This window comes from Calypte anna, chromosome 1, assembly GCF_003957555.1.
Source record: "Calypte anna isolate BGI_N300 chromosome 1, bCalAnn1_v1.p, whole genome shotgun sequence".
Taxonomy (NCBI): domain Eukaryota; kingdom Metazoa; phylum Chordata; class Aves; order Apodiformes; family Trochilidae; genus Calypte; species Calypte anna.
In genome coordinates, this window is record NC_044244.1 from 119,772,883 (window position 1) to 119,800,789 (window position 27,907).

The 27,907-nt window shown below is 44.9% G+C and overlaps 1 protein-coding gene across 1 annotated transcript in view; it reads right to left on the reverse strand.

The window, feature by feature from the left end:
• PTCHD1 (patched domain containing 1) overlaps positions 1 to 27,903 on the reverse strand; it is a 35,915-nt gene extending 8,012 nt beyond the window's left edge. Inside the window, exons 1-2 of the mRNA XM_030455187.1 lie at positions 27,475 to 27,903; positions 13,772 to 14,432 (exon numbers count right to left, since the gene is read on the reverse strand). Coding sequence (XP_030311047.1) covers positions 13,772 to 14,432; positions 27,475 to 27,903 — 1,090 coding nt within the window. The remainder of the gene's footprint in view (positions 1 to 13,771; positions 14,433 to 27,474) is intronic.
• Between the last annotated feature and the right edge of the window lie 4 nt (positions 27,904 to 27,907).

The window sequence follows — 27,907 nt, forward strand, 5'->3', positions numbered from 1 at the left end:
CTGCCCCTTCAGAACAAAAGGACTCAGGGGTATATATAGCTGTCCGTGCTCTGACTGTTTGGTCGTCTTTTGACCCACCACCATCTCTGCACTGGACCCTGTCCAGGATCAGTGCCATCCTGAAGAACCTCACCGGACAGCTGGACCCCTGGTGGTGACTCTCTCTCTCTCTCTCATTCTTCCCACTTTCTTACCCTTTATTTCTCCTCTCTTCTCTTGTTCTTTCTTACCATTTTCTTACTCATTCTTTTCTCTCTCTTTCTTATATCTTCTTTTCCTCTCTAACTCTTTGCCTGGCTCTACATTTTTGCCTGTGTCAATTGTCAAATAAAATCTGCTTGCACTCAACCTTTTTCTATGGTAGGACTTTGTTTCGTGTATCCAAAACAAAAATAAACTTTAATGTTACATCCGACCGTAACACACGGAATGCCTAGGATGCAACAAATTCACATGACAGCTTGCTGCCAATGTAGGCAAGGTCTCAAGTACTGCATTTGGGCAAAATAGTACATGGGAAATCAGAATCACACCACAGGAACTGCTCTTTTCAAAACCATACCTGTAATAACATGATACAACGAAGGTGCAATGAGTTTTCCTAGCTGACAGTATTAAAAATAACAATGTACGCTGTTCAATTCCGGGATAGCTTTCCACAGTAATGTCAACACAGAGAGTGAGATAATTTTCCCCTGCTGACTTATTTTTTCCAGCTAGGTCAGTGAGTTTATCAGCTCCCATCTTCTGAAAAGCCAAGTGAAACTGCTAATCTGGACTCCTTCTGTCCCAGGTGATGGAATCACCCAGTTGTTGACTAAATACATGACCTGCCTCACTGTGGCCTCTTCCAGCAAGAGTACTTTTACCTTGGAACATACAGTACGTTCCAAATGCTACTCAATATTCAGGCAGAGCATGGGAATTTGCATCCAGTTGAAACAAATACTTGGCTTCATACTTTGTTCTCAATAAAATAGTAAAATACTCTACCTAATGGAGATCCTTCAGCACACAGGCAGAATTAACAACAATCCCAGCTTGTAAATCAGTTCTCACTGCATATATTGTAACTTAGTGGCATGGGTTGAGCCCAACAGGTTAGCATGCTGTTTACTGTTTGTTAGCTAGCAAATCATGGGCTACTCTAACTGATGTCTACCTTTGTGGTCCATAAACAGTGCTGCAGTGTTAGTTTTGCTGTGTGAATGTCAGACCTCAGAGGGTGCTCACTGTAGGACATCCCATCACCTGCGGATGTGCCCATCCCACACACTCCTGCAGGGTAGAGTATGCACTGCAAATCCTACTTGCTTAACCTATACGTGCCGGAGTATTTCTAGGGGGGCCCAATTCACAGTGGAGAGGAAAATCCTACAAGATGATAACATCCTATAACGTACTCATCTGATGAGTTTCCAAGAGGCAGTGTTTCCAAGAGGCAGTATTTCTATCAGAAGGCACTGAGGGCTGCATACAGTTGTGTAGTCTTAAAATGCATCCTCTTTTGTGAAGTGAGTGAAGTGCCAGACACCCAAGCACAGCCTGACTTCATATCATACCTTCCAGCACCAGAATCAAAGGGGAAGTAAGCATAAAGGCTACACACTGGAGTGGTAGCTGGATTAAAAAGAATGCTTGAAGAGCAGGATGGGGCTTACTAGTATAAACACAGCCTCTACACATTGCAGTGTCTTCTTTATCTCCTGTTACATAGATGCTACATGCCTGTATTGTAGCTGGATTATTGTTGGAAACATACCTCAAAAATATAATGACAGTGTTGTTCTGTTCAGTATTTACAATTATTGCTTTAAAGACCACTAAAGTTAACGTCTCTATAAGGTGTACTATGCCTGCAGATGTTAACATCTGACTTGGGATTTTCCCAAAAGAGAAATATACTAAAATTAGATATGTCAGTCTGTTAGGCATCTAGGAATAATACCAACAGATCAATCTCTGGGATTGCTCTACAAATGAATATTAGCCATTCACCCTCAATTATCAGGCTGATCTCTCCAGCTGTGCTTACAACATTACCAGCCATTCCAGGCAAAAAGTCCCAGGCCTGCCCAACTCCTCCCCAACTTACTCCTGGGTCAAACCCACTATCATCTTGGCACATTCACACCAGATAAAAATCTGCCTCAGTCTCCAGAGAGGGAGTTGTGTTTTATGCAGTATCTGCTTGGCAACAAAATAAGAGAAACTGAAGTGTTTATAATAATATGCTCCCAGTATCTGCTGTGCTTCACAGCTGTGGGCGGTTGTGCCCACAGAAGCACCACTGAAAAGAAAGTGTCCCCATACAACACATCCTATTGCTTGGAGAAATCTTCAGCTGGTGCTCAGTGCTTCATGCTAGGAGACTATGATGTTATTTTTAATTGTCAGTCCTGCAGAAAGGCTCTCTGGGCTGCTACGCCTCTGCCCAAATTACTCAATCAATGCACCAGCAGGAAAACGGTGCATCTGGAAACTCAGGACAGGGTTTATGCCTCATCTGGGTTGGGTATAGCCCCACCAAGTACAGCTTGGGGGGCTAGGCTCCTCATAAGACTTATACAGATCTGCTGCACTGGAGTAATTTAGACCCCAGAATGCTGGCAATGAATGTCTGCTGTAATATCCTACCTTTCTACGATTCTAAACTTGACTTTGAGAAGTGCAGCATGGGATTTACTCTCTGTTCTTCTGTGAAACAGTCTGCTTTGGTCAGGCCCTTTCTCAGTGAAAAAGTACACATTTGCACAAAGAATGCACTGACAAAACCAAGACACCTTCACTCCCTTGGCCTCACCCTAAGTGGTCAAGATACAGTCAGTGATGCTTGGGGTACACCATGCATCCCTATTATAAACTCCCCAGAACTATCTTTTATCATGGCAGAGAAGAAACAATGAGCTGATGTTTTAGAAAACGGTGCAAATCATAAGCTATTTTTAAGAGCATTATCTACATTTTACTATTGAAATGAAAATCATTCCGTACATAAATTTCTAGTTCTGAAGAAATACCTACATATATACAAGACACACGCAGACACTGCAACTACTTTTCTACCTGTATAAAGGAAAAAGAAACTAAGAGAAGAAGAATTTTATATAAGAAGGATTAAACAATGCCTCAGTATTCATAGTCCTAGTCTTCACCACCATCCCTAATCAGCAATGGCAGTAACATAGTTTTCCACTGTTTATTTTTGGAGTATGTGTATTTTAAAGCTATTCATTATAAAAAAGGCATCTCATATAATGCATTTTCAAATTAAATTTTTAAAACCATACCGAATTCAGTTCAAATCAGTAGCCTCTTATTATGATTACATGGGTAATTCAGCAAGTACATGATGGTTAATCTTTAATAGTCCCATTGATTTCAACAGAGGAAAAATTTAGGATTTAGGCCATAGGAGAATGCTGGGGTTTTGCTTGGGTCACCCTTTTTAGTACTGAACCCATGTAACACTTGCAGTTTTGTTAAAGTGATAGCGAGAATGTCAGACAAACACTTTAAAAACAGAAACATATCTGGGAGCAGACGTGTGGCTCTTTTATTTTGATGAGGACAGATAAAGTAAAGCAAGTTCTGGTTCAAAATCTACTCAGATAGTAAGTGCGTATTTAATTCCACTTACGAACTGGTAAAGGTTTGTTTTGGCATTCAAATAGTAGGCTGTCAGATCTGCTTAAATGCATGCCTTGCTTTACTCTGTCTTCATGAGAGACCTGGCAAAAGGTAAAGTTGCTTTTTGGTTTTGTTTTGTTTGTTTGTTTTGCTTTTTTCTTTTTTCCCCACAACAGAAGGAGCTGAGCATTAGGGAAATTTGGTTTTAGCTGCCGAACTATTTATGTCTGCACACTGTGCTCATCTCCAAACAACCCAGACCTTGTGCAGACCTGAACCGAAAGCGTTTGAATCAAAGCGGTGCTGTAGGTGCAAGGCGGCAGCGCCGGGGTAGCAGCAGGGCAGCATCTCATCCTTGCGCTCTTCCACCAGCTTCCCTGCCTGGGAGTCCCCTCCTGCTCCTCCCAGGAACACCTCTTCGGAAACCACAGAAAATCCCCCAGGAAGCCGAGCGCTAAGCTAGTACTCAAAGAGAGCAGGGAAAGGCTGAGTTTTGCAGCACGGAGGATGAGAGGAGGAGGGCACCGGGATGCAGCCGGGGTGGGGGAACCGTGACCACTCTCTGCACCAGGGGAGAGGCACAGGGCAGTGAGGTCCGGTGCCAGCACAGTGAAGCTATGAGAGGTGTGGCTGGAAAAAGGAATTTCCCCCGTGATTTGTGTACCTAAAGCCTCACTTGCCAAAGAGGTGGTTAGATGCAGAGTTTTATGTTCAGTACCACTGGGCTCATCTTGCTTATGACACTCATACCCGCAGACAAAATTGCCAACTCTTTTCCCCACAAAGTGAGTTTTGGAAAGATTTTATACATGCTGTGTAAAAAAAAAAAAAAAAAAAAAAAAAGAGCAAAATAATTTACTTAAACATAAATGAAAGCCACCTGCAACCACCAGTGCAAAGTGAATGTTTACCATGTTACAGAATAGCCAAGTGGCATATAGTACATGATGGTTCCTGAAGACAGAGTAAGACACAGGGAGTACGTTTGGGGCAAAATAATGTTTGAAATCCATTTTAAATTTCTAAGCCCACAAGCCTAAATAGCACTTGCTTTTAGGAGTATTTTCCTAGTGGAATATGAATTAGCTTACAACAACTCAAGTTCCTCTTTTCTGCTGAGAAAGCTGCAACCAAAACATCTCAGGCATACCCTTAAATTCTCCTGTTTAATTGACATCTGTCATTATTCTTATTATATAAAGATCAACCGTATGTGAAACACAGTATTTCAAAACTTGCAAAACCATTGCAGATTTGGAACTCATCTTGGGCTTTTCACCAAGCACCCAGACTTTACTTATTCCAATTTTACTTAATCCATCTATCTCTGTCAGTGTTCTCTGCCAGAATGCAGAGGTCTCATGACCTTAAAATGGCAGGCCCTCTCTGCTACATGGGCCCCTTGGCTATTGCCTATTTTGGGGATATCATTTATCAGCTGCACAAAACATCCAGAAGGACCTAAAATGAAAAGTCACCATCAGTTCTGGCCCTCCCTTCCCAGATCTTCATTGGCCATCCAAGTCTAGTATGCAAAGCATACCACAAACACACACACACACATATATTTCCTATATATATATGCAGAGATAGTTGAAGGTCCCTTTTCTCTAACCTGTGAGCTTCCAATGTATTTTCATATATGTGGCAGTTTTTCGTGAGGGACTTCACTACCTGAATAAAATCTGAATAAACTACCTGAATAAAATCAGGGTGTTTTCTGGACTGTTTTCTTTTAAACTGTTCTCTAGACTGACTTTCTAGAGATTCAACTCCTCTTTTCCAAAAAAACCCCGTTATATTTACTGAACCATCCACACCATCTCATGAAGCCAAGAAGCACATATGTGTGCAATGATTTAACTGGAGTTTGTGGTGGTGAGGGGGAAATATGGACACATCAGCTGTGTCACCACTATACATGTACAGCTGCATTCTGTACTTGCCACTTCTGAACTGCACTGAAAGGGCTGCTACAAAATACTCTGCCACCATTTGTATTTTAAGCCTATTTCATATTTAGCCATACGTATTTAAGCCTATGGTGGCTTCTTGGTGTCTAGGCTCCTCTCAAGGAGCTCGGGGCACATCTTAGGAGACCTGGAGAGAGGGAGATCAGCCAGTGAAACAGGTGGTTAAACACCTTGGCTTCAGGTGGAAAACACTGACTTTGGTAAGAGGATTCATTGGTACATTGAGAGAGGAAGGGTGGCCTAGGGTTCTACTTCTGCTCTTCCCCATAAGGACCAGGGACTGCAGAAGATGCACAGCTGCTTAGAGAGCACAGAAAGAGCAAGACAGAGGGACCGAGGAGAGAAAAAGTAGAGGAAGAGGAATGACTAGGAAAATGACATGTCTGGCATCGTGCTCAAGGAAGATAAAACCAGATCATTTTATTTATGTATTAGAAGGGGAACATTTCAGAGTGTAAGTGAGCTGTGCAGGGTTGAACTGGGAAAGCTGAGCAGATGGAGTGACAAAAAAACACGTGTACTTCCAGGGTACTCTTGGAGTCCTTTGACAGCATAAAAAAAAGAAAAGGATGACTGGTGGAAATCTGATGCAGCTGAGATATGATGGCAGAGTATGCTGGGGACCTATTTGGGAGCTGTGAAAATTATTCAACATAAGGAAAATGGTAGGAGCAATGGGCGCTGCTGTGACTGAGAAGAGCAGAGGATGGAAAAAAAAATAAAAAAAACCCCCAAAATCAACACAACAAAATGGCAGAGGCGTCATGATGGTAGGAGTGGGGAAGAGAAAAGAAATAAGGAAGGTCTCGGGGAGACCACAAGATGCTGATGTGATGCAGGCACTAGGAAAGAGATGCCATGGCCTGGAGACCTGATGTAGGAGGCTGCCAGAGACTGTAAATGAGATGTATTAGATGGGAGAAAGGGGCAGTGGGGCATAAAGCTGGGGCAGGGCACGCTTCTCCCCAGCACAAAGGGACAGCAGAGGGGCAGCAGGACAGGGAGAGCAACAAAACTTAGCTTGGGGAAGAGAGACCCGGTAAGCTCCATATTTTTATTAACTGATGACAGGAAAATTGGTGGAAAAGTACTATATAAAGTCAAACATTCATGTGTGTGTTACCTTTATGTGTAGACTGAAGGACACCGGGGACACCTGTGCAGTGGCTGCTTTTTTTCTCTTTGAAACTCTCTTTCTATAACCAGTGTTGACACTTCAGGTTTATTGAATACAGCAAACACTTGGGTGCTTGATAGGGAGGATAATGAATGCTTTTAGGGCATACAAATCTGGCATATGGTGCAATTCCTTACCAGCATTCTTCCAGAAATCTGAAGAAGCTGGGCTAGGTGCCTTGTCGAGACTGAGGTGCTGCTCCAGTGAGCTGCATGTGCTGGCTTGTGCCGGCCCAAACACCCCCACCCTCTCGGAGTTTTCATGATGCTTCTTTGCTACCCTGATTGGTTTTGCTACCTTCACAGTCCCTAACCTTCAGCAATCCTCTCTCTGTCCTCTCAGGCTTTTCAGTCCAATAATCAAAACCAAAGTCCCCTCTTCTTCTTCCTAACATTTTCCGTCCTATTTTCTTTCCCAGATGTCTCCGACCTCAGATCCCACCTCTGTCACTCCAACTTCTTGTATCCACAAAGCCCCTGGGCTGACATTTCAGCTTACTCCACCACCAGCACAGCTCTCCCTAGGAAAGCTACGTGGAAGGTGTGCATCCAACAAACTGGTGTTGCTGAGAGATGATCAGCACTTCTCTTCATCTGAGAGGAGCTCCAAGTGCCCTGGTACCTCCCAAAGCATTTTAGTCCTCTGCTGCTCCTGTGCCTCCTCATGCCAGATGCAGTCCCATGCAGTCTCTTTCTCCCCCAGACTTTTGCCCCATGACTGAACCTCAGGAGGACCCTCTGTGGGTTCTGCCAAACACTTCCACCAGCTCCTTCCCAGCTGTCCCTGCTCTTTTGACCATTTCCCCTTTCTTTATTCCCAAGAAAGGTGCACCTACAGGGCAGGATGCGATGGGAGGATGGAGGGAGGTGATAAGAAGAGGTACTCACATTTATCCCTGTTTTGCTGACTTTCACACAAGGCTGGCTATCATTTCTGTTTACAGCAAGCTGCAAGCTCGAGCTGCACTTGTAACTGCTAGCTGGTTTTCCCCTGCCAGCATGGGAGGCTAAATATAAGCCCCTAGAGCTGGCCCTGCGTCCTTGCCCGTATCTGGCAGTGCCTGGCAAACCACCGCGATTTCACAGAGCTGATGCTTTCCACTTGGCAGCTGAAGAGAGCTGCCTCTCCCTAAATAAGCCCTACGAGTTTCTAGAGGAATAGGAAACAGATTGCTAGTTTTCTCTTCAGTGCAAAGGGCAATACTGCAATTTTCTTTTGAGTCTCGGAGTTAAACGCTGCGCTTCACCTCTGGGAGGTAAAAAAAAAAAATCAACCCAAAAATGTGTTCAGCCACTGCTGCTTGTTGTCCGATGGTTTGTTTGGTAACACTGCGGGGGGGTTTTGAGGAGACTGGCATTTTTAAAGGATTGCCAGTTATTAAACAACATTTAATGCGTAAGGGAAACTTGTGATGAATACATTAGCATCTGTGCCAGACCAAACATCTGTAGTTTTTAGTGGAACAGGCAATAAAGAGATCAGAATTCTAATTCTGCTTTCCAGCTGACATTATAAAGCAGCTATTTTAAATTCAGTCGAATTAAAGAATTTATTTTTTTGGTTCTGAGGGTCAAAAATGAATAGCCCTAATTCAGCAAAGAATTCCACATGAACTAAGCATGTGAGTAATCTTGTCCTTAAATTACTTGTTTGCACACTGATAAATGCAGATGATAGTTTTAAAAAATCACAGAGGCATATGCTAATTCAAAACATGCCCAGATGAAGGGTGGGAGACTGCCAAGTTGCACTGCCAAGGTTTTAGGCTTAATTTTCACATAAGAAATACCTGTATAAATCCAGACGTCAAGAAGAAAAGTTCCCAGTTTGACAAGATATCCTCAGAGCAGAGGGAGGCTGCAGTCTGCCTGCTCTCTGCTATCTTGCCCCCAGTGCAGCCCCTCTGTGGGGGCTTGGACACATCCTGGCTTTGATTTTTTGCCATTCAGTTAGCAACCAGCAAGGGCTAAAAAGAAACCTGCCACAACATAAAACCTGTCAGAGTAGGGACATACTCAGGCTATGAGCAGTCATCAACTACTGAGTTATTCTGAATTAATGAGTTACCTTTTGTGAGCTGAGTTACAGTAACCTGCCTTAATTAAAGAGTAAAGTGAATTAGAATAAACTACCATGAGGGTGATTAAACCCAAAGCACAAGTTGTTTAAACCAGTTTGTCAGATTTAACAAGTGGGGTGGGCAAAAGATGCTCTTGCTTAGTTTCCACAGCCTAAGCGTAGGTGTGAAATTTAGTAAACCATACCAATTTAATACGTTAATTGTCCAGGCAAAAGCTAGGGATTCAGCACTTAAAGAGGCTCATAGCCTTCACTATAGCTTGTTTGCTCTTGGAAATGGCTGGTGCAGAAGAGATGTCACAGAAAACAGGATGAATGAAATTAGGTATTATGGAGCACACTGAAGGGAGTATTTAGCAGTCATACTGCCTAAGTTATTAGGATGGGCTTGGGACTGGACAAACTACTGAAACTATTCAAGAAGTAATACTTGAAAACACGAAAAAGTTGATAAAACCATTGATGACCACCTTCAGTAACTGCATGTTGGAAGGGCAGCGATGGTCTCAAGAAAAACTTAGTGAAGAAGAGAAAGAGTGTGAGATGAACAAGTTAAAATTCAACAAGGACAAGGGCAAACTTCTATATGCTGGTTGGAATAACTTATTGTGCAAAGAGTAGAAAGTGACATGAAGGATCTGTCAATTACCATGTGCCACCAACCAAATGCCAAACATTTTGTGCTGCTGAGAAAAATAACGTCATATGGGGATGTATGAACAGGAGTGTCATGTGCAAGATGTGTGAAATCATTCTCCTACTCAACTTGCTGCTGAAAGCTTCAGCCTGAATCTTGTGCCCAGATTTAGGCACTGCACTCCATGGAAGATGTTGAGTGGCCAAAAGCAAGAACACTGCTGGAAGTCTGGTAAGTATAGTCTGAAGAAACCTAGTTTGAAAGGGAAGAGGATTGGAAAAGTAAGAGTGGTTCCAGATATGGAAAGAAAAAGAAAAGAAACTTGTTTTCCAGATGCAGCAGGGAAATAAAGACAGATGAGTTGTAAAAGGGGAATTTAGATTAGACATGACATTAGTGCCATAGCAGTACTGCAGTGCAACAAAGAGGGATGAGGCCCAAGAAGACAAAATGCAGGGTGAGAACTACCTGTTAGGAAAGATGCAATCCTCTCTTGTGGCAGAGGGAAGATGATGTCTGGAAAGCGTCTCCCCTCTCCCTGCCCATTGAGATGCTGACGAAAAAGTCCTCAGCTGCTATAAACCAGGGAAACTTCATTAATTATACCAGTGAAGGGGCCTCGCCTGAAATGTGTCCAATGTAATATTTTTTTCTTTCTAATTTTTGCTTTTAGGCAGCAGATTATGTGTAATAGCTACAGGGATACACTGCTAGCAAGAAATCCATTGGCTTTCTAAAGGTCAGTTAATCTATGATCTCATCAGATGGTCTCTGAAATTAAGTGGAAGTAGTCCAGTGGGCTATAATGGAGGCTGCTTTCTGTCTCTAGCCTTCCACTAGCTTGAGTTAAAGCACCCCTTCTTGCTGACAGCCAACACAGCTTCACTGAGGGCAAGTCCTGCCTGACTAATTTGGTGGCCTTTGGCAATGGGGTCACAGCCTCAGCTGACAAAGGCAGAGCAACAGAGGTCATCTACCTGCACCTGTGCAAAGCATTCGACACTGTCCTGCATGACATTCTGATCTCTAACCTGGAGCCATACAGATTCATTGGATGGAGCACTCGTTGGATAAGGAGCTGGCTGGATGGTCACACCCAAAGAGTTGTGATCAGTGGCTCAGTGTCCAAATGGAGATGTGTTTATCAAGGGTCTGTACTGGGACCAGTGCTGTTGAACACCTTTTTGGTGACATGGACAATGGCATCAAATGCACCGTCAGCAAATTTGCTGACACCACCACCTGTGTGGTGAAGTCAGCACACTATAGGGAAGGGATGGTATCCAGAGGGACCTTGGCAGGCTTGAGAACTGAATTTGTGCAAACTGCATGAAGTTCAACAAAGCCAAGTGCAAGGTTCTGCACCTAGGTCAGGGAAATCCCATGCATGAATACAGGTTGGGAGGAGAAAGGATTGAGGACAGCCCTGAGGAGAAGGATGTGGGGGTGGCAGTGGACCAGAAGCTCAACATGAGCCATCAATGTGTGCTTGCAGATCAAGAGAGCCAACTGGATGCTGGGCTGCATCAAAAGAAGCACAGACAGACAGTCACAGGAGGGGATTCTCCCCCTCTGCTCTGCTCTTGTGAGGCCCCACCTGGAGCACTGTGTCCCTGTCTGGAGTCCCCAGCATAAGAAGGACACAGAGCTCCTGGAATGTGTCCAGAGGAGAAACACTGAAATGATCAGAGGGCTGGAGCACCTCCCCTGTGAAGACAGACTGAGGAAGTTGGGGTTGTTTGGCCTGGAGAAAAGGAGGCTCTGAGGTGACCTTGCAGCAACCTTCCAATATCTGAGGGGGGCCTACAAAAAAGCTGGGGTAGGGCTTTTTACACAGGTGTGTAGTGAGAGGATAAGGGGCAATGGTTTAAAACTTGAAGAGAGGAGATTTAAGCTAGACATTAGGAAGAAATTCTTTAATTTGAGGGTATGAGACACTGGCCCAGGTTGGCCAGGGAAGGTGTAGCTGCCCTCTCCCTGGCAGTGTTCAAGGCCAGGCTGGATGGGGCTCTGAGCAACCTGGTCTGGTGGGAGGTGTCCCTGCCCGTGCAGGGGTTGGAACAAGATGATCTTTAAGGTCTTGTCCCTTCCAACCCAAACCATTCTATGATTTTATGATTCCATAAGCAAAACAACACATAGAAATGAAATAAATTTTGAAACACATAGTCAATCTTTCTGTTGAGCTGCAGGGAAAGAAAGAGGAAACTCTGCCATTCTAGCTATCTGCTGCTTTAAAACAGTTCTCATTAAAAATTCCAGAATGTCTTCAGCACCACCTGTTCACCTGTTGATATTCCTGTCCCATGGGAGATGTTATGCAGCTGGGGAAGCAGGCAAGACTCACATGAATTTGACTGCTCTGTCGTGACTTGTTCACATTGAGAGCTGAGCTGCGTATTTGAAACTTACTTCTTTTAAGAGTGGGAACACTTCAACTAAGCAAGAGCAGAGAAAAAAAAAAAACAAACCCAGAAGGAAAAAGAAGAAAAAGAAAAGAGGACCTTTTTCAACTGGCTCGGCAGTTGAAGGAGCACTAAAATAAGAGTGTGAAACTTTTCATAGTTATCTGTAAGTCTTCAAGGATTTAAAGTCTCAGCATAGTCACTATTAGTGAATTAAAGATCTGAAAGGCTGTTCCAGCGAGCAGATGCTTTGATCTCTAAACAGAGCTAGTATTTCATATTTTTAAGTCGCTTTCCCCAGGTACTTTTATTTCACATAGCTGGACTTCAGACTGCTTTTTTACTACTCTTGCAACACATCTGGAAATCCCCTCCTATGTAATATACATTACTTAGTTTGAGGAATTAAATTGTATAGCACATGCACAGGCATAAAAACCCACAAAAGAAACCAAAAGACTCAGGTCAGAAAGCTAGCTTTCTTTTGCCTCTGACTTTCTTGTACTGCATTTCCCTTGGACTGTGATACGGTTTAATTTTCATAGAAGCCATCTGAAAACAAGAGACCTTGCAATGTAGCTGAATTCTCTTTGTCACAGAGAATACATTCTGTACGTTAACTGGTGGTGCAATGCACTGAAGCATAGTCTTTAATTAAAGTGCAACAATACCACAGCTACCATACAGGCACGGCATAGGAACCTGGCGCTGGATATAAAATTAGCTGTGCTGAAATGTGTTGTATCACTACATGATGCGAGTAAGTCAGCAGAGACACTCTTACACTTGAAACCTGAAGTATTACTGAGCACTGATTTTCAGATGGGGGAAGCTGTGAGCAAATCAATGTATGTATTATTCTCCCCAAATGAATAATGTTGCAAACAAGGACATATTAAACACCTACAGCGCACAAAGCTTTTCACACTGGTTATGAACCAAACACAAACAAAGAGGCTGTGATCTCTCCAGAGCTCTTTTTTTCTCTCCCATGAAGTCCTCCTGCCTGTCTGGATACAACACAGAGCATCCCCTCAAACTCCCTGGTGCCAGCAGGAGAGGGCACTGATTTTAGGTCGGGACCAAGCTGATCGCCCTTCTCCCCTTCTCTTTCCTACCCTTGAGGAAAACAAAATGAAATGAAACCGCCTCAGCGGTACCCCACAGCGAGCGATGGTGGCATGAAAACCAGGGGGATGAAGATGCCTCTGCCAGCACCATTCCTGCTTTCTCTGTAGCCCTCCTCAGTGGGATACTCTGGCACTAACCAGAAAGGGTCCGTCCCTGATGAGGTGGGGGGAGGCAAAGCTCTCACTCCACCAGGGCTGTGAAACCCTCCTTGCTCTTGCTCAGCCAACACAGAGGCTTCAGGAGAAACATAACACAGAACCAACAACCACTGCCCTTATCCCATGGACAGGTCCCTGCCAAGCACTGCCCTGCTCCCCAAAGGAGCCAGCGCTCTCCCAGTGCCCCGTGTGGGCAGCCCTTTGGATCTGCCAGCACCGTGGATGCTGCAACTGTGGCACAGGGACTTCTGCAAAGGTTTCCCTCCAACCCTGGCCACTGAAACAAAGCAAACATCCACAGAAAAGCAGCCATCAGGCTCCCCCCTCACATAAGGTTTGACATTCATGCTGCCCTTGCTCCTCACTACCAGACGGGCACAACATCACGCCACACCAGAGCCCCAGGCATGACTTTAACATCCTGGTGGGGTACAAAGATTATAAGGAAAGAGACCCTGTGGGTTTGGCACAGCATGGTGCTGCAGGGAGGAGGCACTGGGAGCCATGCAGTGATGCTTCTCTGCTTGCTGGGCAATGTATCAGGGAGGCACAGACAAACAAAAGAGAGAGGAGATAGTTACCTAACATGACGAAGGGGATTCCCAGGAAGGTGGAATTGTATTTCCCACCAGTGAGATTGATGATCCCAGCAGCAGTCAGGGTGGCAAGGGTCACAGTCAGCAATCCCAGCAGGCCAAGCCAGGGTTTGCTGCGGACACAATCCTGCATGGAGCAGCAGAGAATGGCCAAGGTGACCACAAGGGCCAAGCTTGTGATCAGGTAGCGTTCTGACACCCTGCTCGTCTTCTGGAAATCCTCCTTCAGCGAAGAAGAAGTGAAAGGATACATTTTCACCTTCCTGTTGGATTTCTGGAAAAGTTCAACAGTGTCACAAAAAATGGATTCCCACTTCTCTGCCACCATGTCATTCAAGGAGTTGATTGCCTGCAAGTAGTAGGTGAGCTGAATGGCTTCTGCAGACTTCACCCGGTCTTTGCTGTGCACAGTAACCCCACCAAGCTGATGCCCATTATACACTTCCCTGCCATCCTTTAAGTGAGTAATCGGGTAAGTGATTGCAAAATTAGTTCGATTAGAAGAACGAGCAGCCTTTAATTCCTCCAGTACATGCACTATGTCGTCCACTATGCATGTCTTGTCATTGTTCAGGATACATATATGGGCAAACGTGTAATTGAAACCAGGTCTTTGAACTTGGATCCTGGTCACAGCAGAGTGCAGCTACAAGGGAAAGAGAAATCACACACGTTATTCACCGGTTCATCTCGCACGGTAGCAGCCAGATCAACTGCGGCTCCTCACCTCCGTCCCTTTCCTACTCAATCTAAGCAACAACAATGAAACTTCTGGTGACTGCAGTATTAATAGCACGCTCATTGCCAAAAAGAAAAAAAAAAAGAAAAAAGAAAGAAACATGCATTAAAATAGCAGCATTATTCCCTTCTCCTTTGCTGGTAGCTCAGGTATGCTGAAGCTTTCATCTGTGCCATGCACATCTGTCGCCCAGCTTCCCTAAACCAGCAAACCCAAAAGTCTAGGACCTCTGATTTCAAGCGATTTGGGTGAATGTAAAAGGGGCAGCTACAACTCAGCTGTGCCTGGGGACACTGTCATGCTCAGGATTGCCTGATTAGTCTCTGGACAGATAAACTTCAGGTACAGAAGGCGGAAGAGTAACGTGACTGGGGGGGGATGCAGCTGGGTGGGACAGCAGTGCCAGCAGTGGCAGGGCACAAGCTCTTGCTCCAAGGACAGGCCACAGCAGTACGTCCCAAGTGAATGCAGAGATTTTTGGCATAGCAGGAATAAGATAGCTGGCATTAATTAATTTGCCCTCTTTCCCCATCAATCTTCAGAAAGTCTAAAAGAAGGACTCTCAGACAGGTAACACCACTGGTTTTCTTTCCTCTCTCCCAGAGGTTGTGATAATCAGAGAAGGCCCAAATTTATGTTCTGTAGGTTATTCCTATTTCTTGTTTGGTCCATCAGCTCTTAGTACAGCTTCCTTGGTAAGTTGTTCTGCAGCTTTCTGAAATTTGCCATCCCTGAGCTCTGACCTGAACACTCAGTTATTTTTAAATACCAGGAGGGCAGAAAAACTGCCCTCTTCTTGAGAAAAATAAAGAAAACTCATGCAACCTTTCCTGAATCCATTTTAGTCAACACAGAAGAAGCAAGAAATCTAAAAGACAGGAAGGAAATAGCCCCAATGGGCTGAGGTTAAAATATTTTTCAAAAGTAGAATATTGAGTTTGCTAACATTCAGAGCCTTAGCAAAGTGCAAGCTGGTTTTTTGCACAATTTTCCTTGCCCAATGTGCAGCTCTAACCCACCACCACTTAACTCCTCCCGTGCTGCTCTCATTTTGCAGAGTACCAAGACCTTCCGTGAGGATGCTGCCGAGGCCAAGAAAACGTCACCCACCGCCAGAAGCCTGAGCAGACTCCCTGTGGCCACCATGTCCTTTGTCATGGGTAGCCAAAAAAATTCTGCAGCTTCCAAGGTGGCACAGGGGCTACCTGATATCTCAGAAGCTGGGGGGCCTTGCATGATGATGCTTATGTGCTCCATGCAGGACACAGTGAAATACATGCATTCTCCTGAGGTGTCCGCAGGACGATGCAGAGGAGCACGTGCCCTTGTGCTGCAGGGTCTCAGTAACCCTGTGGACATGATAGCCTGCACAGTCTGGTGGCTTGGGTGGACATGTCTGCTGCTCTGGAGGGAGAAATCACCAGATCTTTTTTGTGAAACCCCAAGGATTTATTCCTTCCATGTCTTCTAGACCGTGGAAGCATTGCAAAGGTGTGGTGACACAACCAGGGCTGATAAAAAAGCAGAAAGCCCTCTTTCACCTGCAACAGCTCTTTCAGGGAGCTGAAAAGCCAAATTAAGAATGACTATAAATTCTTCTCCTTAAAGGGAGAATTGTTATTTTCTACCTTCAGATTTTGAGCAAGACAATGAAAACTGGCTATGAGGAGATGATTCCTTTTTCTTCCTGCTTGTGTATGCTGGTTTCCACTGCAATGCAAACAAGGCAGAAAGCTCCTATTCCCACTAAAGTGGCTGGGGTTAGGTGATATTTATGGAACTAGCTCCTTCTGAAGACAAGCACCAGTTAGAAACATAGAAGATGCAGTTCACAAAAGCAGAAGAGATTATATACTCATTGGTGACGATGGACAAAATGTCTAATAATCATGGCTAAAATCCTGTGTCTGTTGAAGTTAAATAGTTATAGTGACGTTTGATTGTTTCTTTCAGATGTATTTGCAGAAAATAACCCCACAGTTACAGGATACTATAAGCCTGCTTCGTGATGGGTATAAATTTAGTTACGCTGTCTCTGTTCCTCAGGATGATATGACATCATACAGGGAAATTTTAAAAAATTCCTATATTCTCAACTTGTTTCTCCAGCAGCACAGGGGTGTATTTTTCCACATTTGAGTGTTTTTTACTTTTGACACAACAAGAGTTCAATATTGACATTAGAAAGATAGATTTGGGAAATGAACTCAACTAACAAACCTTTTCACAGCACTGTGAGAACACAACATGGTGAGAAGCAGAATTCTCCATCCTGATGGGATAAAAAGTAACTGCCTGTGCAACAGATTAGGGTCCCTGGCACAACTTTGTTCTAAAACAAAACAAGCAAAAAAAAAAAAAAAAAAAAAAAGCAAAGATTTGCAGGACCATGACAAAGCATTGAGTCTCTATGGAGAATTCTTCTAATCTTTCCCATTTGTTTCTGCAAAGTTCTGCTTTGCAAGAGCTGTTCTGGGGTATGAATTCAAATGTACGTCATTATAGCTTGGAAAAATGTCCTGATCTACCAAATCAAAGACAGATATATGATTTTAATTTTTTTACAATGGCAGCTACTGTATGGTTTTCATCAACAACGGTAGTAAAGTCAGATGTTGTATAAAGAAGCACAGCTGAAAACAACTAGGAGGAACAGGAGGAATTTCCTGCCTGTATTAGATCCACAATACAACTTTTTTAGAGAGGATCCATCCAGTGACACAGTGCAGAAGAAACTAAACCTTCATGCAACTTTTATCAGTGTTGTTATTTACCTACCCTACCTCACTGCTGCATTTGCTTCCTTTTGCATCTGAAGCACTTTCTTTTAATATTCAGCTTATAAAATCAGCTCATCTGTCACAGCTGTTACTTCACCTTTAGCAAAAAGCTAGAAGCTAAATGTCATACCTAAAATACTCATTTCTTCTCAGAAACAATCATTTCAGACTCAGAAGCCTGTTCTGCAGGGATGGCCTGGTCCTCCAACTGAGCCTGTGCTGGGCTGGACTGGACACTGTGTGGTGAGGACCTGTCCATTGCACCTCCCAGCACTGGAACTTTGGGAAGAAGAGGGGAGCAGGCAGCCAGCTCTGGGTCCTGATGTGTCCCAGCTGCCAAGCAGTCCCCAGAGCCTGCTCCAAGCTCCTGCTGCTCAGAGCAGCTCTGCAGCACACTCTGAGCTTTTCAAGTGGCCACAATGCTTGGTCCTGGAGTGGAGGCAAACAGATGAGGAGGTCAAAAACCTGTTATTCCCTCCATCCCAGCAAAGTATGCTGAGCACTGCCCCCACACACCTGGGGAATCAGCTCTCTGAAGCCTGACTCAGACTTTCATCCTCAGGACAAACATATCACTACACTTGCACTTTGCTTTTTAACACCAGACCCTAAAAACCAAACCTCTCTTGTCTCAGCACCAGGTAGGGGTGTGCTGCAGGGTGGCTGCACGCTCTTTGTCCCTTTGCTTGTCCGTGTGCACCATGAGGCTGCTGCCTCTTCCCTGCCAAGAGAGCTGCAGTCTTATGGCACTCTTCTCTCTGCTGTCATCCCGGGGATTTAAATGTGGCCTCACAATGGTTTTTTCACTCATGTCCAGAGCCCAAACCCACAGCCCTGAGTGAAGGGCTTCCACAGAGAACAGTCCATGAGGTTACAAGTACACATCCTATGAAGTTCAAGGGATTACAGTCTTGACTGTGACACACCAGTAGGCCCCCCCAAGAACTTCAGTTTCTTAACAGGATATGATAAAGGCTGTTGTGTGATGTGGACAACATTAGCAATATGCTAATACATAATGCATATTGCACTCCACAGGGCAGCAGATTTTAATAGCAAGTAACCATATTCTGAATAAACCTGGCACGTAGTACTGGGACAAATGACTGACCACCAGATTCTCACTTACCCCACTGTTTTCTTATCCTCACCAGTCCTATTAGGAGAAAGGAAGATTTAAAGGACTAGCAAAAGCTCAATGAATATTTTCTTCTTAAAGGGAGACATGAACTGCTTGCTCACTGCTCACTGCCTTTTCAGCTAGTTCAAGCAACCAAAAGGTGGTTTACTGCTGAGGTGCCAGAGCACTGCAGCACGAGGTACACAGCACTCCCAAAGCTCCCTTGCCATGGTGGCACAATGTCCCCGAGAGCGCTCAGGCACAACACAGTAACTTCCACCTCTCCTTTCCACTATTGCTTAAACAGCAACTGCCACTTTCAATTGCCCTCTCCTTTCCAAAAATGGTGTTTATGTGTGTCCTGTACCACGCCAGAGTTTTCTAGAACAGAGTTTTATCTTCCTCCAGCCTTTAGCCATTTGTATTTGGTTAACATCTTGGTCCGGGTCTTTGCTTATCCAATGAGTCCCATGCTCACTCAGCTATTTCTTTTAGACAGAGAGGAAAGATGGCTTCAGCTGGGAGGGAAGCCCCTTTCTGCAAATACCTCCAGGTGAGGGCTGTTCTCGTCTCACCTCTCCACACCAAGCCACGTTTCAGCCTGTGGCACAACTGACAGATGAGATGTGACAAAAATTGCACTGCCCTGCCAGATGGTTTTGCCTGCTGACCCAGAAGAGGATGCCAGGAGGTGAAACCTGAGATACCTTCATTTATCCTGGGCTAAAGCATTTGCTCCACGGCCTCAGAGTCTAGCGGCTGCAAAGACTTCTTCAAGCTGTTTTTGGCTGATGGTCCTCCTACCTCTGCCATGGGCACAGTGGGGCAGGTGCTGCAAACCAGAGGCCCTGAATAGTCTCAGTTTGCCCATCCTGGGATGGCCAAGCTCTGCGAGATGGCCCTTCCCTATGCAGAGCTTGGCACAGCTTTCAGCAGTGGCAGTGAAGCTGAACCTGAAGGCAAAGGGGTTGTACTTAGGGATGTGTATTCAGGACAGAAAGGAAAGCTTTATTATATCCTTAAGTATGTGCGAAAGATGCACAGAGACAAAAGAAGGGGTGAGGAAAACCTCTAGCCCCTTTGCGTGTCTAAGGAGTCCTTTCTTTAATTCAGAAGTGAGCAAGTATATTGTCAGTTTAATCAGGTAACAAAAAAGTCTGCAGCCTCCCTGCAAAGCAAACAGATCCCATCCCAGCAGGGAGGGGTTAGAAACTGCTGATTCATTTGCAAAATGGTCCAATCGCAGAAATCCTTCAAGCCCATATTACATAATCTGCTACCCTTATCAAAGCTATGGGCAAAAGAGATGAGGCACAAGGCTGTGGTGATGGCCACTGGTGTGCCTCCCAGGTCTCACCTCACTGGTGGAATGGCTTTGCTCCAAGGGAAACTCAGTGATGAGAGCAACAGCAACATGCAACGGGACAGTTCAGCCTTGCCAAATTCTTAGTCCCAGCTCATGGAAAGACATCCTGACTCCCACAGGAGCTGCATCAGAGTCACAGCCACATTTCTAACATTAAGGATGTGTACAATTACCTTCTGCTTATCTTATATCCCACAAATATGTGTTTGGTTTTGCTGCTGAGCGGTGACATGTGGCATTTTATAGAGGCATTACTCATTGTAAGGACTTAACTAAGCTTTGCTACTTGACATATAGCCAAACAACGGCCAACTAGACAGAACTAGCTAGATATATGGACATCCTCCTGTACCGTGAATGAACTGGCACACAGAGACATGTTTTACTCTCAGGAATAAAATCTTTGCAATGCCATATTACATTTTGTTGGTAGTGGTGCTATTATGTGACTCCACTTAGTATTTCAGTCTATATCTGATGATTCAAATTAAAAATGAGGGCTTCACTCATGCTACTGTTCCCAATTCCTACAATTTTTTACTGTCATTTTCAGCAAGTCTGGTTTTCCTTTGATCCCTGGAGCCTGAAGTATTGTGATTTTTTACTTATTGAAGTATTCTTTTAAAAAAATCCTCAGCTTTCATAAAAAAAAAAAAAAAGTCTGGTCTCATGGTTATAAGGAGGAAAGCTCCACAGAGAAGGCTCAAAAATTTAGTGAAGAACGAACTCGTTATCTATTATTGCTTAAAACCTCGTCACTGTTTTGGGTTAAAGACTGAAAAGCTAGTAAGCAAGATGAAGAAAATGATTTTAAAAATAGGCTTCATTTCATGTGAAGCTAGTTTACTCTTCTGGTATTTTTTACCGGTAATTTGTGCCAAGGAAAAAGAGGAAAAGCCTTTAATGTATTGCTATAAATTTCTCCATGTTTTCTATGATCTCAGTAATCCCTGGCATTTCATATCTTTCTGGAATGCTTTTTTATTCACTTCAAGAGGTGGCCTCAGTCAAAATGTGAAAGGGTTATGAGAGAGAAGAGACTTGGACCACTTGCAGCTTAATTCACGAAAGAAAATACTGTGGGTTCTGCAGACATGGGCAAAATAAACTCCTAAGAGTGGATTTTCATCAGAAGAAGGTACAGAGAGGGAAGGTACGGGAGCCCCCAAACAGGGACATGCCTTGCCTGAGACCATGAATTCAGGGTGGAGGTTCAAAAAGAGGCTGGTAGACAACAACCTCCTGACCAAACCAGTTTGCCCCAGGGATGGAGAGTGTGAACACAACTGATGGAGGAAGCCAACAAATTGTAATGGCTCAGGGTAAACATCAGAAGTTGCAGCTGGAAAGTGTGCAGCAAGGAACGCTGCGGGTAACTGTGCTCTTTTTCTAGCAGTCCTACAGTCAGGTTTCCTGAAGAGATGCTAATATATTAATTATGCAAGCTATGTATTTTTGCAGCTAAGTTTTTCAGATGTCCAAAAGACACGAGTTATATTTTCTCCAAACATTTTTCATGTAAGTGAAATCTCAGCATTTTCAAACTATATGTCATCGACTGATGGAAAACTGTTAGTGCTCAAACTGGCAGATGTGCATGAATTTGCATTCACATCTGCCTTTTTGGCAGCTACAGAAAATTACTAGATATGATTTTTCTTTTTTAATATCAAGTGGAGAAGCTTTTCTAATCAATACCATCTTAATTCTGACCACCACCCTGATAAACCTGCCTAAATTTGTTCCACTGAGAGAAGCCCACGCTGGTTTTTGGGCCAACTCTGTCAGAGGACAGGATGCCTGGGCAAAAAAAACCCCTCTGTGCAGCCTGGTACATGGCTCTGAGATGGATTTTTCCCATTTTTTTCATGGTGGGGAAGAAGATGAGAACTTTGCTTCTGCTACTGGTCTCACATCAGCTCTATGGTGACCTTCTCCATGCACTCTAGAACTCTCCATAAACACATCTCCATCATTACCATACTCCTCAGCAAGACGGAGATACAGTGTTGGCTTTTTGGAATTGCTCCTCCAGCAGAAGTGGGACAAAATATCCCTTGCTCCTGCAGAAAACTTTGAGTTCACAGCCCATCGTGTTAATTAACGACTCTGCTCCTCCTTCTCCCTTCCAACAGCAGGGAGAGGCATTTCCTGCTCTTAAACCCCAACTTAAACCCCAGTTACAGCTTGCAGGAAGCCCAGATGTGGTAGCTAGGGAACCCTGGCAGCTCCCTTCAAGCCACCACCTGGGACACTGGTAGCCAGGCCTCGGTGTCTGTGACTCACCAAAGTCCCCCCGACACTTGTGCTGCCAGCTTGCCGTGCTCTCCTGGAGGCTCACCCAGAGGGAAGATGACGTGCATCAGACGCAGCCAAAAATCCGCCCACTGGGCACTCTGTCAGATGTGAGGTCTGAGCCTGACCTTCCCGGGCAGGAAAGGTGATACCACAGAGAGATGGGGCACAGCGGCCTAGGGGAGCATCACACCACAGCACAAGGCAGGAGGGAGGAGAGAGGGAACCCGTCCCGGATGGTGTGGCTGGTGCTGCTGGAGTCGGTCAGGAGGGTGGCGGGAAGCACCGGGATGTGGTTGTTCTCTCAGGGAACAGGCAACTTCAGGACTTCTGCTCCAAGCCCTGGCTGGTGCTGCAGGAGAGAAGAAACCCTCCTGCCTGCAGGAACCACGCCGAGGAGCTGCTGCTGCTGACACCGGGAGCTTAGGGGGGTTCCTGCACATGATTCCACGCTGCCCTTGCCGTGTGCTGTTTATCTTCTCCCTTCCCTGGCTGTGCCCGGATCTTACCTGCGTATCTTAATTCTCATCTGTTTTCGCATAAGATACATTTTAGCCCCTGCAGCATTGTGCTGCTATGACAACAGGCTTGCACTTCTGCTGCTTTCACACCCTTGTTTTTCTTGTATTAGGACTCTTCCCCTCATCTTACAGCCTTGCTCTGAAGACATGACTTCATCCTTCGCTCTTTCTAAATAGCAGAATTCACTATTTGGTCTGCTGACTGTTTCCCTAGAAGTGTTTTTAGTGCCAGATCTACCTAGAGAAGGTGGAGATCTACTGTATCAATTGCTAGATCCACAGATGACTGCCTGTCTCCCGGCATTCAGAAGTAGAGGAAGTTTTAAAATAAAGGGTACCTTGCATTGGCCAGGATCACGACAGACCCAGCTTTCCGCTCTGCTGAACAACCTGAACCTGTTCCCACTGACCTTGAAAATAATGGCTTAAGTGTGCCATGTTTGTACAGCAAAGCAATTGGAAACAACTCAGGCACGGGAACATAAATATGGTTATTTCCTCCATGAGTTTCCTCACACGTAGAAAATAAGTGAGGGAATCTGGGAAGACCACAGAGAGAGCGTGCAGACACGCACATTAATAGGGACATAATAATTAAAGAGTGAGGAACTAAAACCCCAGTAAGTATGAGGTCTAGAAAATTCTGAAGTTAAAACTATTTTCTTCTGCAGTAATTAGAAGTTATGCGGTTCTAAGATAAATGCGTTCTTAAGCAGAAATACATAATTTTAGATATTTGCTTACAATGTACAAATAGATATTTAATCAGTTATCTAGATATGTTGATGGTCAGTTTATATGAGAAGGGCAATATATAAGCACTGTCTGAAAATATGTAGTTAAGAAAGATTTCTTTAAAAAGTAACCCCCCATCTATAGACTTTCGCAGATGCAAACTGCAAATGCAATCTCCTTTGGTATGTTACATTTCATTCCCTTTTCCTCTTTGCATCTTGTCATCTTAAGAAGAGGTTTTGCCAAGAAAATATTAGTACTCTGTTATTGTTATTAACACATAACTTAAGTGGAAGAGAGGATATCCTTCTTAAAAAAAAAAAAAAAAAAAAAAAAGGAAACCTTTCATTTAAAAAAATAATTTTTTTTTCAGTATAACATGGTTAACTCACACTAAGTATAGAACTATAGAGGAATGAACGGGTTCAAAAGTATGGTTGTCTCAAATTCTGGCTAAATCAGAATATATCTGAGGGATTAAAAAATTCTGATTAGGTCCATATGATTTCAACCTACCAAGTGTTTATCTGCAAGTGGAAATACCACCACAGAATTGTAGGGGGGCTGCTCTTGCTATTTTTAGGAGGGATTCTAGACTTAGGCAACTTGTATAGACATTACATAATCATCTGAACTTCTACACAATGATCCACATCAAACCCCCCAATCATTTTTGTTTCTCCAAGCACTTCTTGGAAATACAGGGGTAAAAGCACACTTTCTTCAGTTACACCTTTTTACTTCATACCTCTCTCAAATCAGTCGAATCTTAGGGAACATCCTGCACAGTGGCAGCACAGGACACCAGTGCCCTGCGCTCAGCTGTAGAGGGGGTACAGCAGCAGGTAAAATTTCATTATTGCCCTCCCACAGTACCTCAGTCTCAGGATGCTTCTCTTGGATCACCTATTCAAAGTCAGAAGCTCAAGGTATGTTTAGGCTTCACCCTTTCTTCTGCAAACGACTGTGCTAGCTGTAAATGCAACATCAGGATGTCACGCACAGGATGGTTTAAGTATTTGTGGAGAGTTATGAGAACTGTGGATGGAGAGTTATAATTTTTTTTCTTTTTTTTTTTTTTCTTTTTTTTTTTTTTCTTAAAAAAAAAGGTTCTCAGCATCAAGTCTGAGTCAAACAAAACTATTATGTAAGGCAGCCACACGCCTCCCTTGTGTGGAGCAGCTTGTACATTCAGCAAGCCCTGCCACTGTGGTGTGAGCAGCCAACACTGTGCTGGCATATGTATGCTGTCAGCAGGGAGTCCTACGGCAGCTCCTGCGCCGGGAGTGCCGCTCGAGATCTGGGCCTGAAGCAGTCATGAGGCCGAGCTCTTCCCTCATCTCTTGCCAGCCAACAGGGTATTGTGCAGTGGTGGTAATGGTGAGCTTCTCAGGCTGATAACGTGCCCGCAAAGAACTACACTAAGTCAATCAGAGCATTTTAGAGATGCCACCAAAGAAGTTATTTCAATACCTAATTACTTGGTTAGGATGTTGCAGCGATGAGCTTCTGACAGCATCAGCTGTGTTGCAGTTTCAACTGCTCAGACCCCAAAACTTTCTGTCCCTTTACTAAGGGTACAATGGAAGCTGTGCTCTTCTCCTTCCCTTGCCGCATGACTAGGGGAGCTGTAGCAGTTCAAGGCTCATTCCCTTCCCTCCTCGCACGATTAAGTGGGATATGGAACATAAAGAAACCAAGATGAGGTGCTGCAAGAGCATCTGGTGCCTGCCTGGGGCAACCATCCTCCTGGGTCTCCCATCCTCCTGCTAGTGGGTGGAGATGCAGCAACAACCATGCAGGAGGAGCCAGCATCCAACCTGCCTCTGCTAAAGCAAAACCTCTCCCTTGGGGTGGTCATCCCTCTCCAGAAAAGAAAAAATAAGCAAATGCTGCCATACAGGTTCTCCACCCTGACTGTGTCTACAAAGCAGCATTTTCAGGAATGTAGGTGGGATTACTCCTTGGTTTCATCCAGGACACTTGTTTACAAGCACGACACTTTGAACTGTTTGGCTCTGGATGGAGGCTAGGGGGTTAACTTCAGATGCCTTTGCTCTCTTCTCCCCCATGCAACTGGATGTATGTAGGAAAACCTTGGTGGTCATCCTTCTCTTTCTCCATCCCTTGATGAGTCCGCTTGACACAAAATGTAGCCCCGCATTACTACAGATATAACACTACTGGGCACCCTCCCTCCTGCTTTGCTGTGCTCTGACCCATAGGTCCTTCCAGAGGGTTGGACAGGCAGCTGCCTGAGCTCTGCCCACAAACAGAAGAATAATTAGGACAAAAGATGTAATCTATTCTACAAAAGACATATTGGCATCAATTAGATAAGTAAAGAGTTGGAAATAACGCATCAAATATGCCTGACAATGTCAGATTAACAGTAAGAGTAAACAGTCAAATGACAATGGTGTTCATTATCTCACTAAATGAAAAATAATTGCTTTGTTGGCAAATTTTGTCTGTTAAAAATGAGGCAGTGTTAAATACTGACAGAACTTTCTAAGTTATAGCTCTTTTACTAACATGATAAATCTCATGCAGAAGTTTGCTTGTGGAAAGATTCTGAGTGCCATTTATTTCTGTGTCACTATGCTATCGATAAAACTACAGATCTCTAGAGGAAGCAGTATGGAGAAAAAAAATCATTATCATTATTATCCCATGACTGAGTAAATGTACACATACTGGATGTGAATGCTATTCATGGTACAAGAAAACGAAGGAAACTCTCTGGAGTTTCCTTGTTTGCCAGTAACATTCCAGTTACTGTACTCAGTGAGTCGATATTCATTAAATCTGTTTGCTGATTACTGTCAACAGAAAAAAAAAAAAAAAAAAAAGAAAATACTGAGTGGTTCAGTAGTCTAGTTCTGTATGTGGCTGCAGTGGAAGCAAAACATAAATAAATCCACTGCAACAGTTAATTCCTTGCTTAGTGAAGAGTGAGGTCTCCCCAAATACAATAGGTATGCATCTATTTTCTCATCACAGAAGAGACACTCCCTGAAGCTCTTAAGAATTAACATTGGCTGTTGTATGGCCTGACAGTTTGACATTCAAGGAAAAGAAGAAAAAAAGCAATGCTGAGCCGCTGGGATTTCCACAAGCCAACAGCAAAAAACGTGCAGGATGGAGCGAGCCACACCTCTGGTTATTTGTAAATGTACCTTTCCTTTGGTGAACTTGACCGTCCTAACATACCGGTTTTTTTCTGCATCTGTTCTCCCTGTTTTTCTTTTCAAGATTGTTTGAAACTACTGGCGTGTAAACTAGAGTACCAGCTTCAATAAATGCAGATTTCTGACATGTTATGATATACAGTGCAGTGCGATGTCCTGTTAGATGCTGACTCGCACGCTCCATACCACTCAAGTGACAGGGAAGGATGCTGCTGCCCGCTTCAACTTGAACCGGCAGCACAGGCTGCACCACGCCTGCAACCTACAGCTGAGCCGGATTTTTCTTAATCTATGAAACCAGCGTTTTCTGTGATGGTGGGATGGGGGCGGAAGGGGGAAAAATACTACTCGCTAAAAATAATCAGCCGAGTTATTTCATTATGCCTTCGTGAGCCGCGAGAAGGAGGTTTTGTGCTACTTCGCTCCGGGCAGAAGTGCAACCAAGACACAGCAGCAGCCCCCAAAAGCGTTTTCGGCAGCTCGGTACCTGACTGTTTTTGAAGTTTGAGTTTATCAACACCCGAGCCGCTTTCACTCGTGAGCACGAGTACAAAGGCACCGAAGAAATTACTTAAGCAAGCAGCCTGCCCTTCTCGCTCACCCAAAGCAAAAAAAGCCAAAACAGGGAGGAGAAAAAAGGAAAAGAAAATAAAAAGAAACAGGGAGGGGGGGGGGGAAAGAGGGGAGCAGCGGGGCAAGCGGGATGGCGGTGCCGGTCCCCGCGGCGTTCAAGCATCCCAACTGTTGCCGGGAGGTGACCGGGCGGCTGCGGTGGCAGCGCTGGTGTCGGGCGGGCACGCAGGGGTGGCTCTGTGCGGGCGGACAGGTGCGGGGAACGGAGCTCAGGGCCGGCGGGAAGCGGGGCGGGATGCGGAGAGCCGGGACAGGCGGGAGGAGGGCGGGAGGGGGGGGGGCGGTGACCGGGGCCCCGCCGTGGTTACCTTGAGAATGAGATCGGTGTGGTGCTGGTCCAGCATGTTGGCCTTACGGAAAGAGGTGATGATCACCCTGCCGTACCTCCCCGGCGTCTGCAGGTCGGAGTAGAGCCGGTGCTTGGAGCGGTTCACCGGGAAGAGGCTGTCCACCAGGTTCCTCTCGATCTTAGCCAGGCTGTGCGTGGGGGCCAGGAGGTGCTCCACGCTCTCCTCCACCTGATAGCGGCTGAAGCTGGCGCCCAGCAGGATGGAGATGAGCACGGGCGCCGAGGCGAAGAACACCGGGTGGCTGGCGACGAAGTGGCCGAGCCGGGAGAAGGACGTCCCCAGCCCCCTGTGTAAGACCTGCCGCAACATCCTAGTGCGGAGGGCGCGCAGGAGGGCAAGCGCCTCGCCGGGGCCCCCGCAGCTTGCCCACGGCCCCCGCAAGACCATGGGG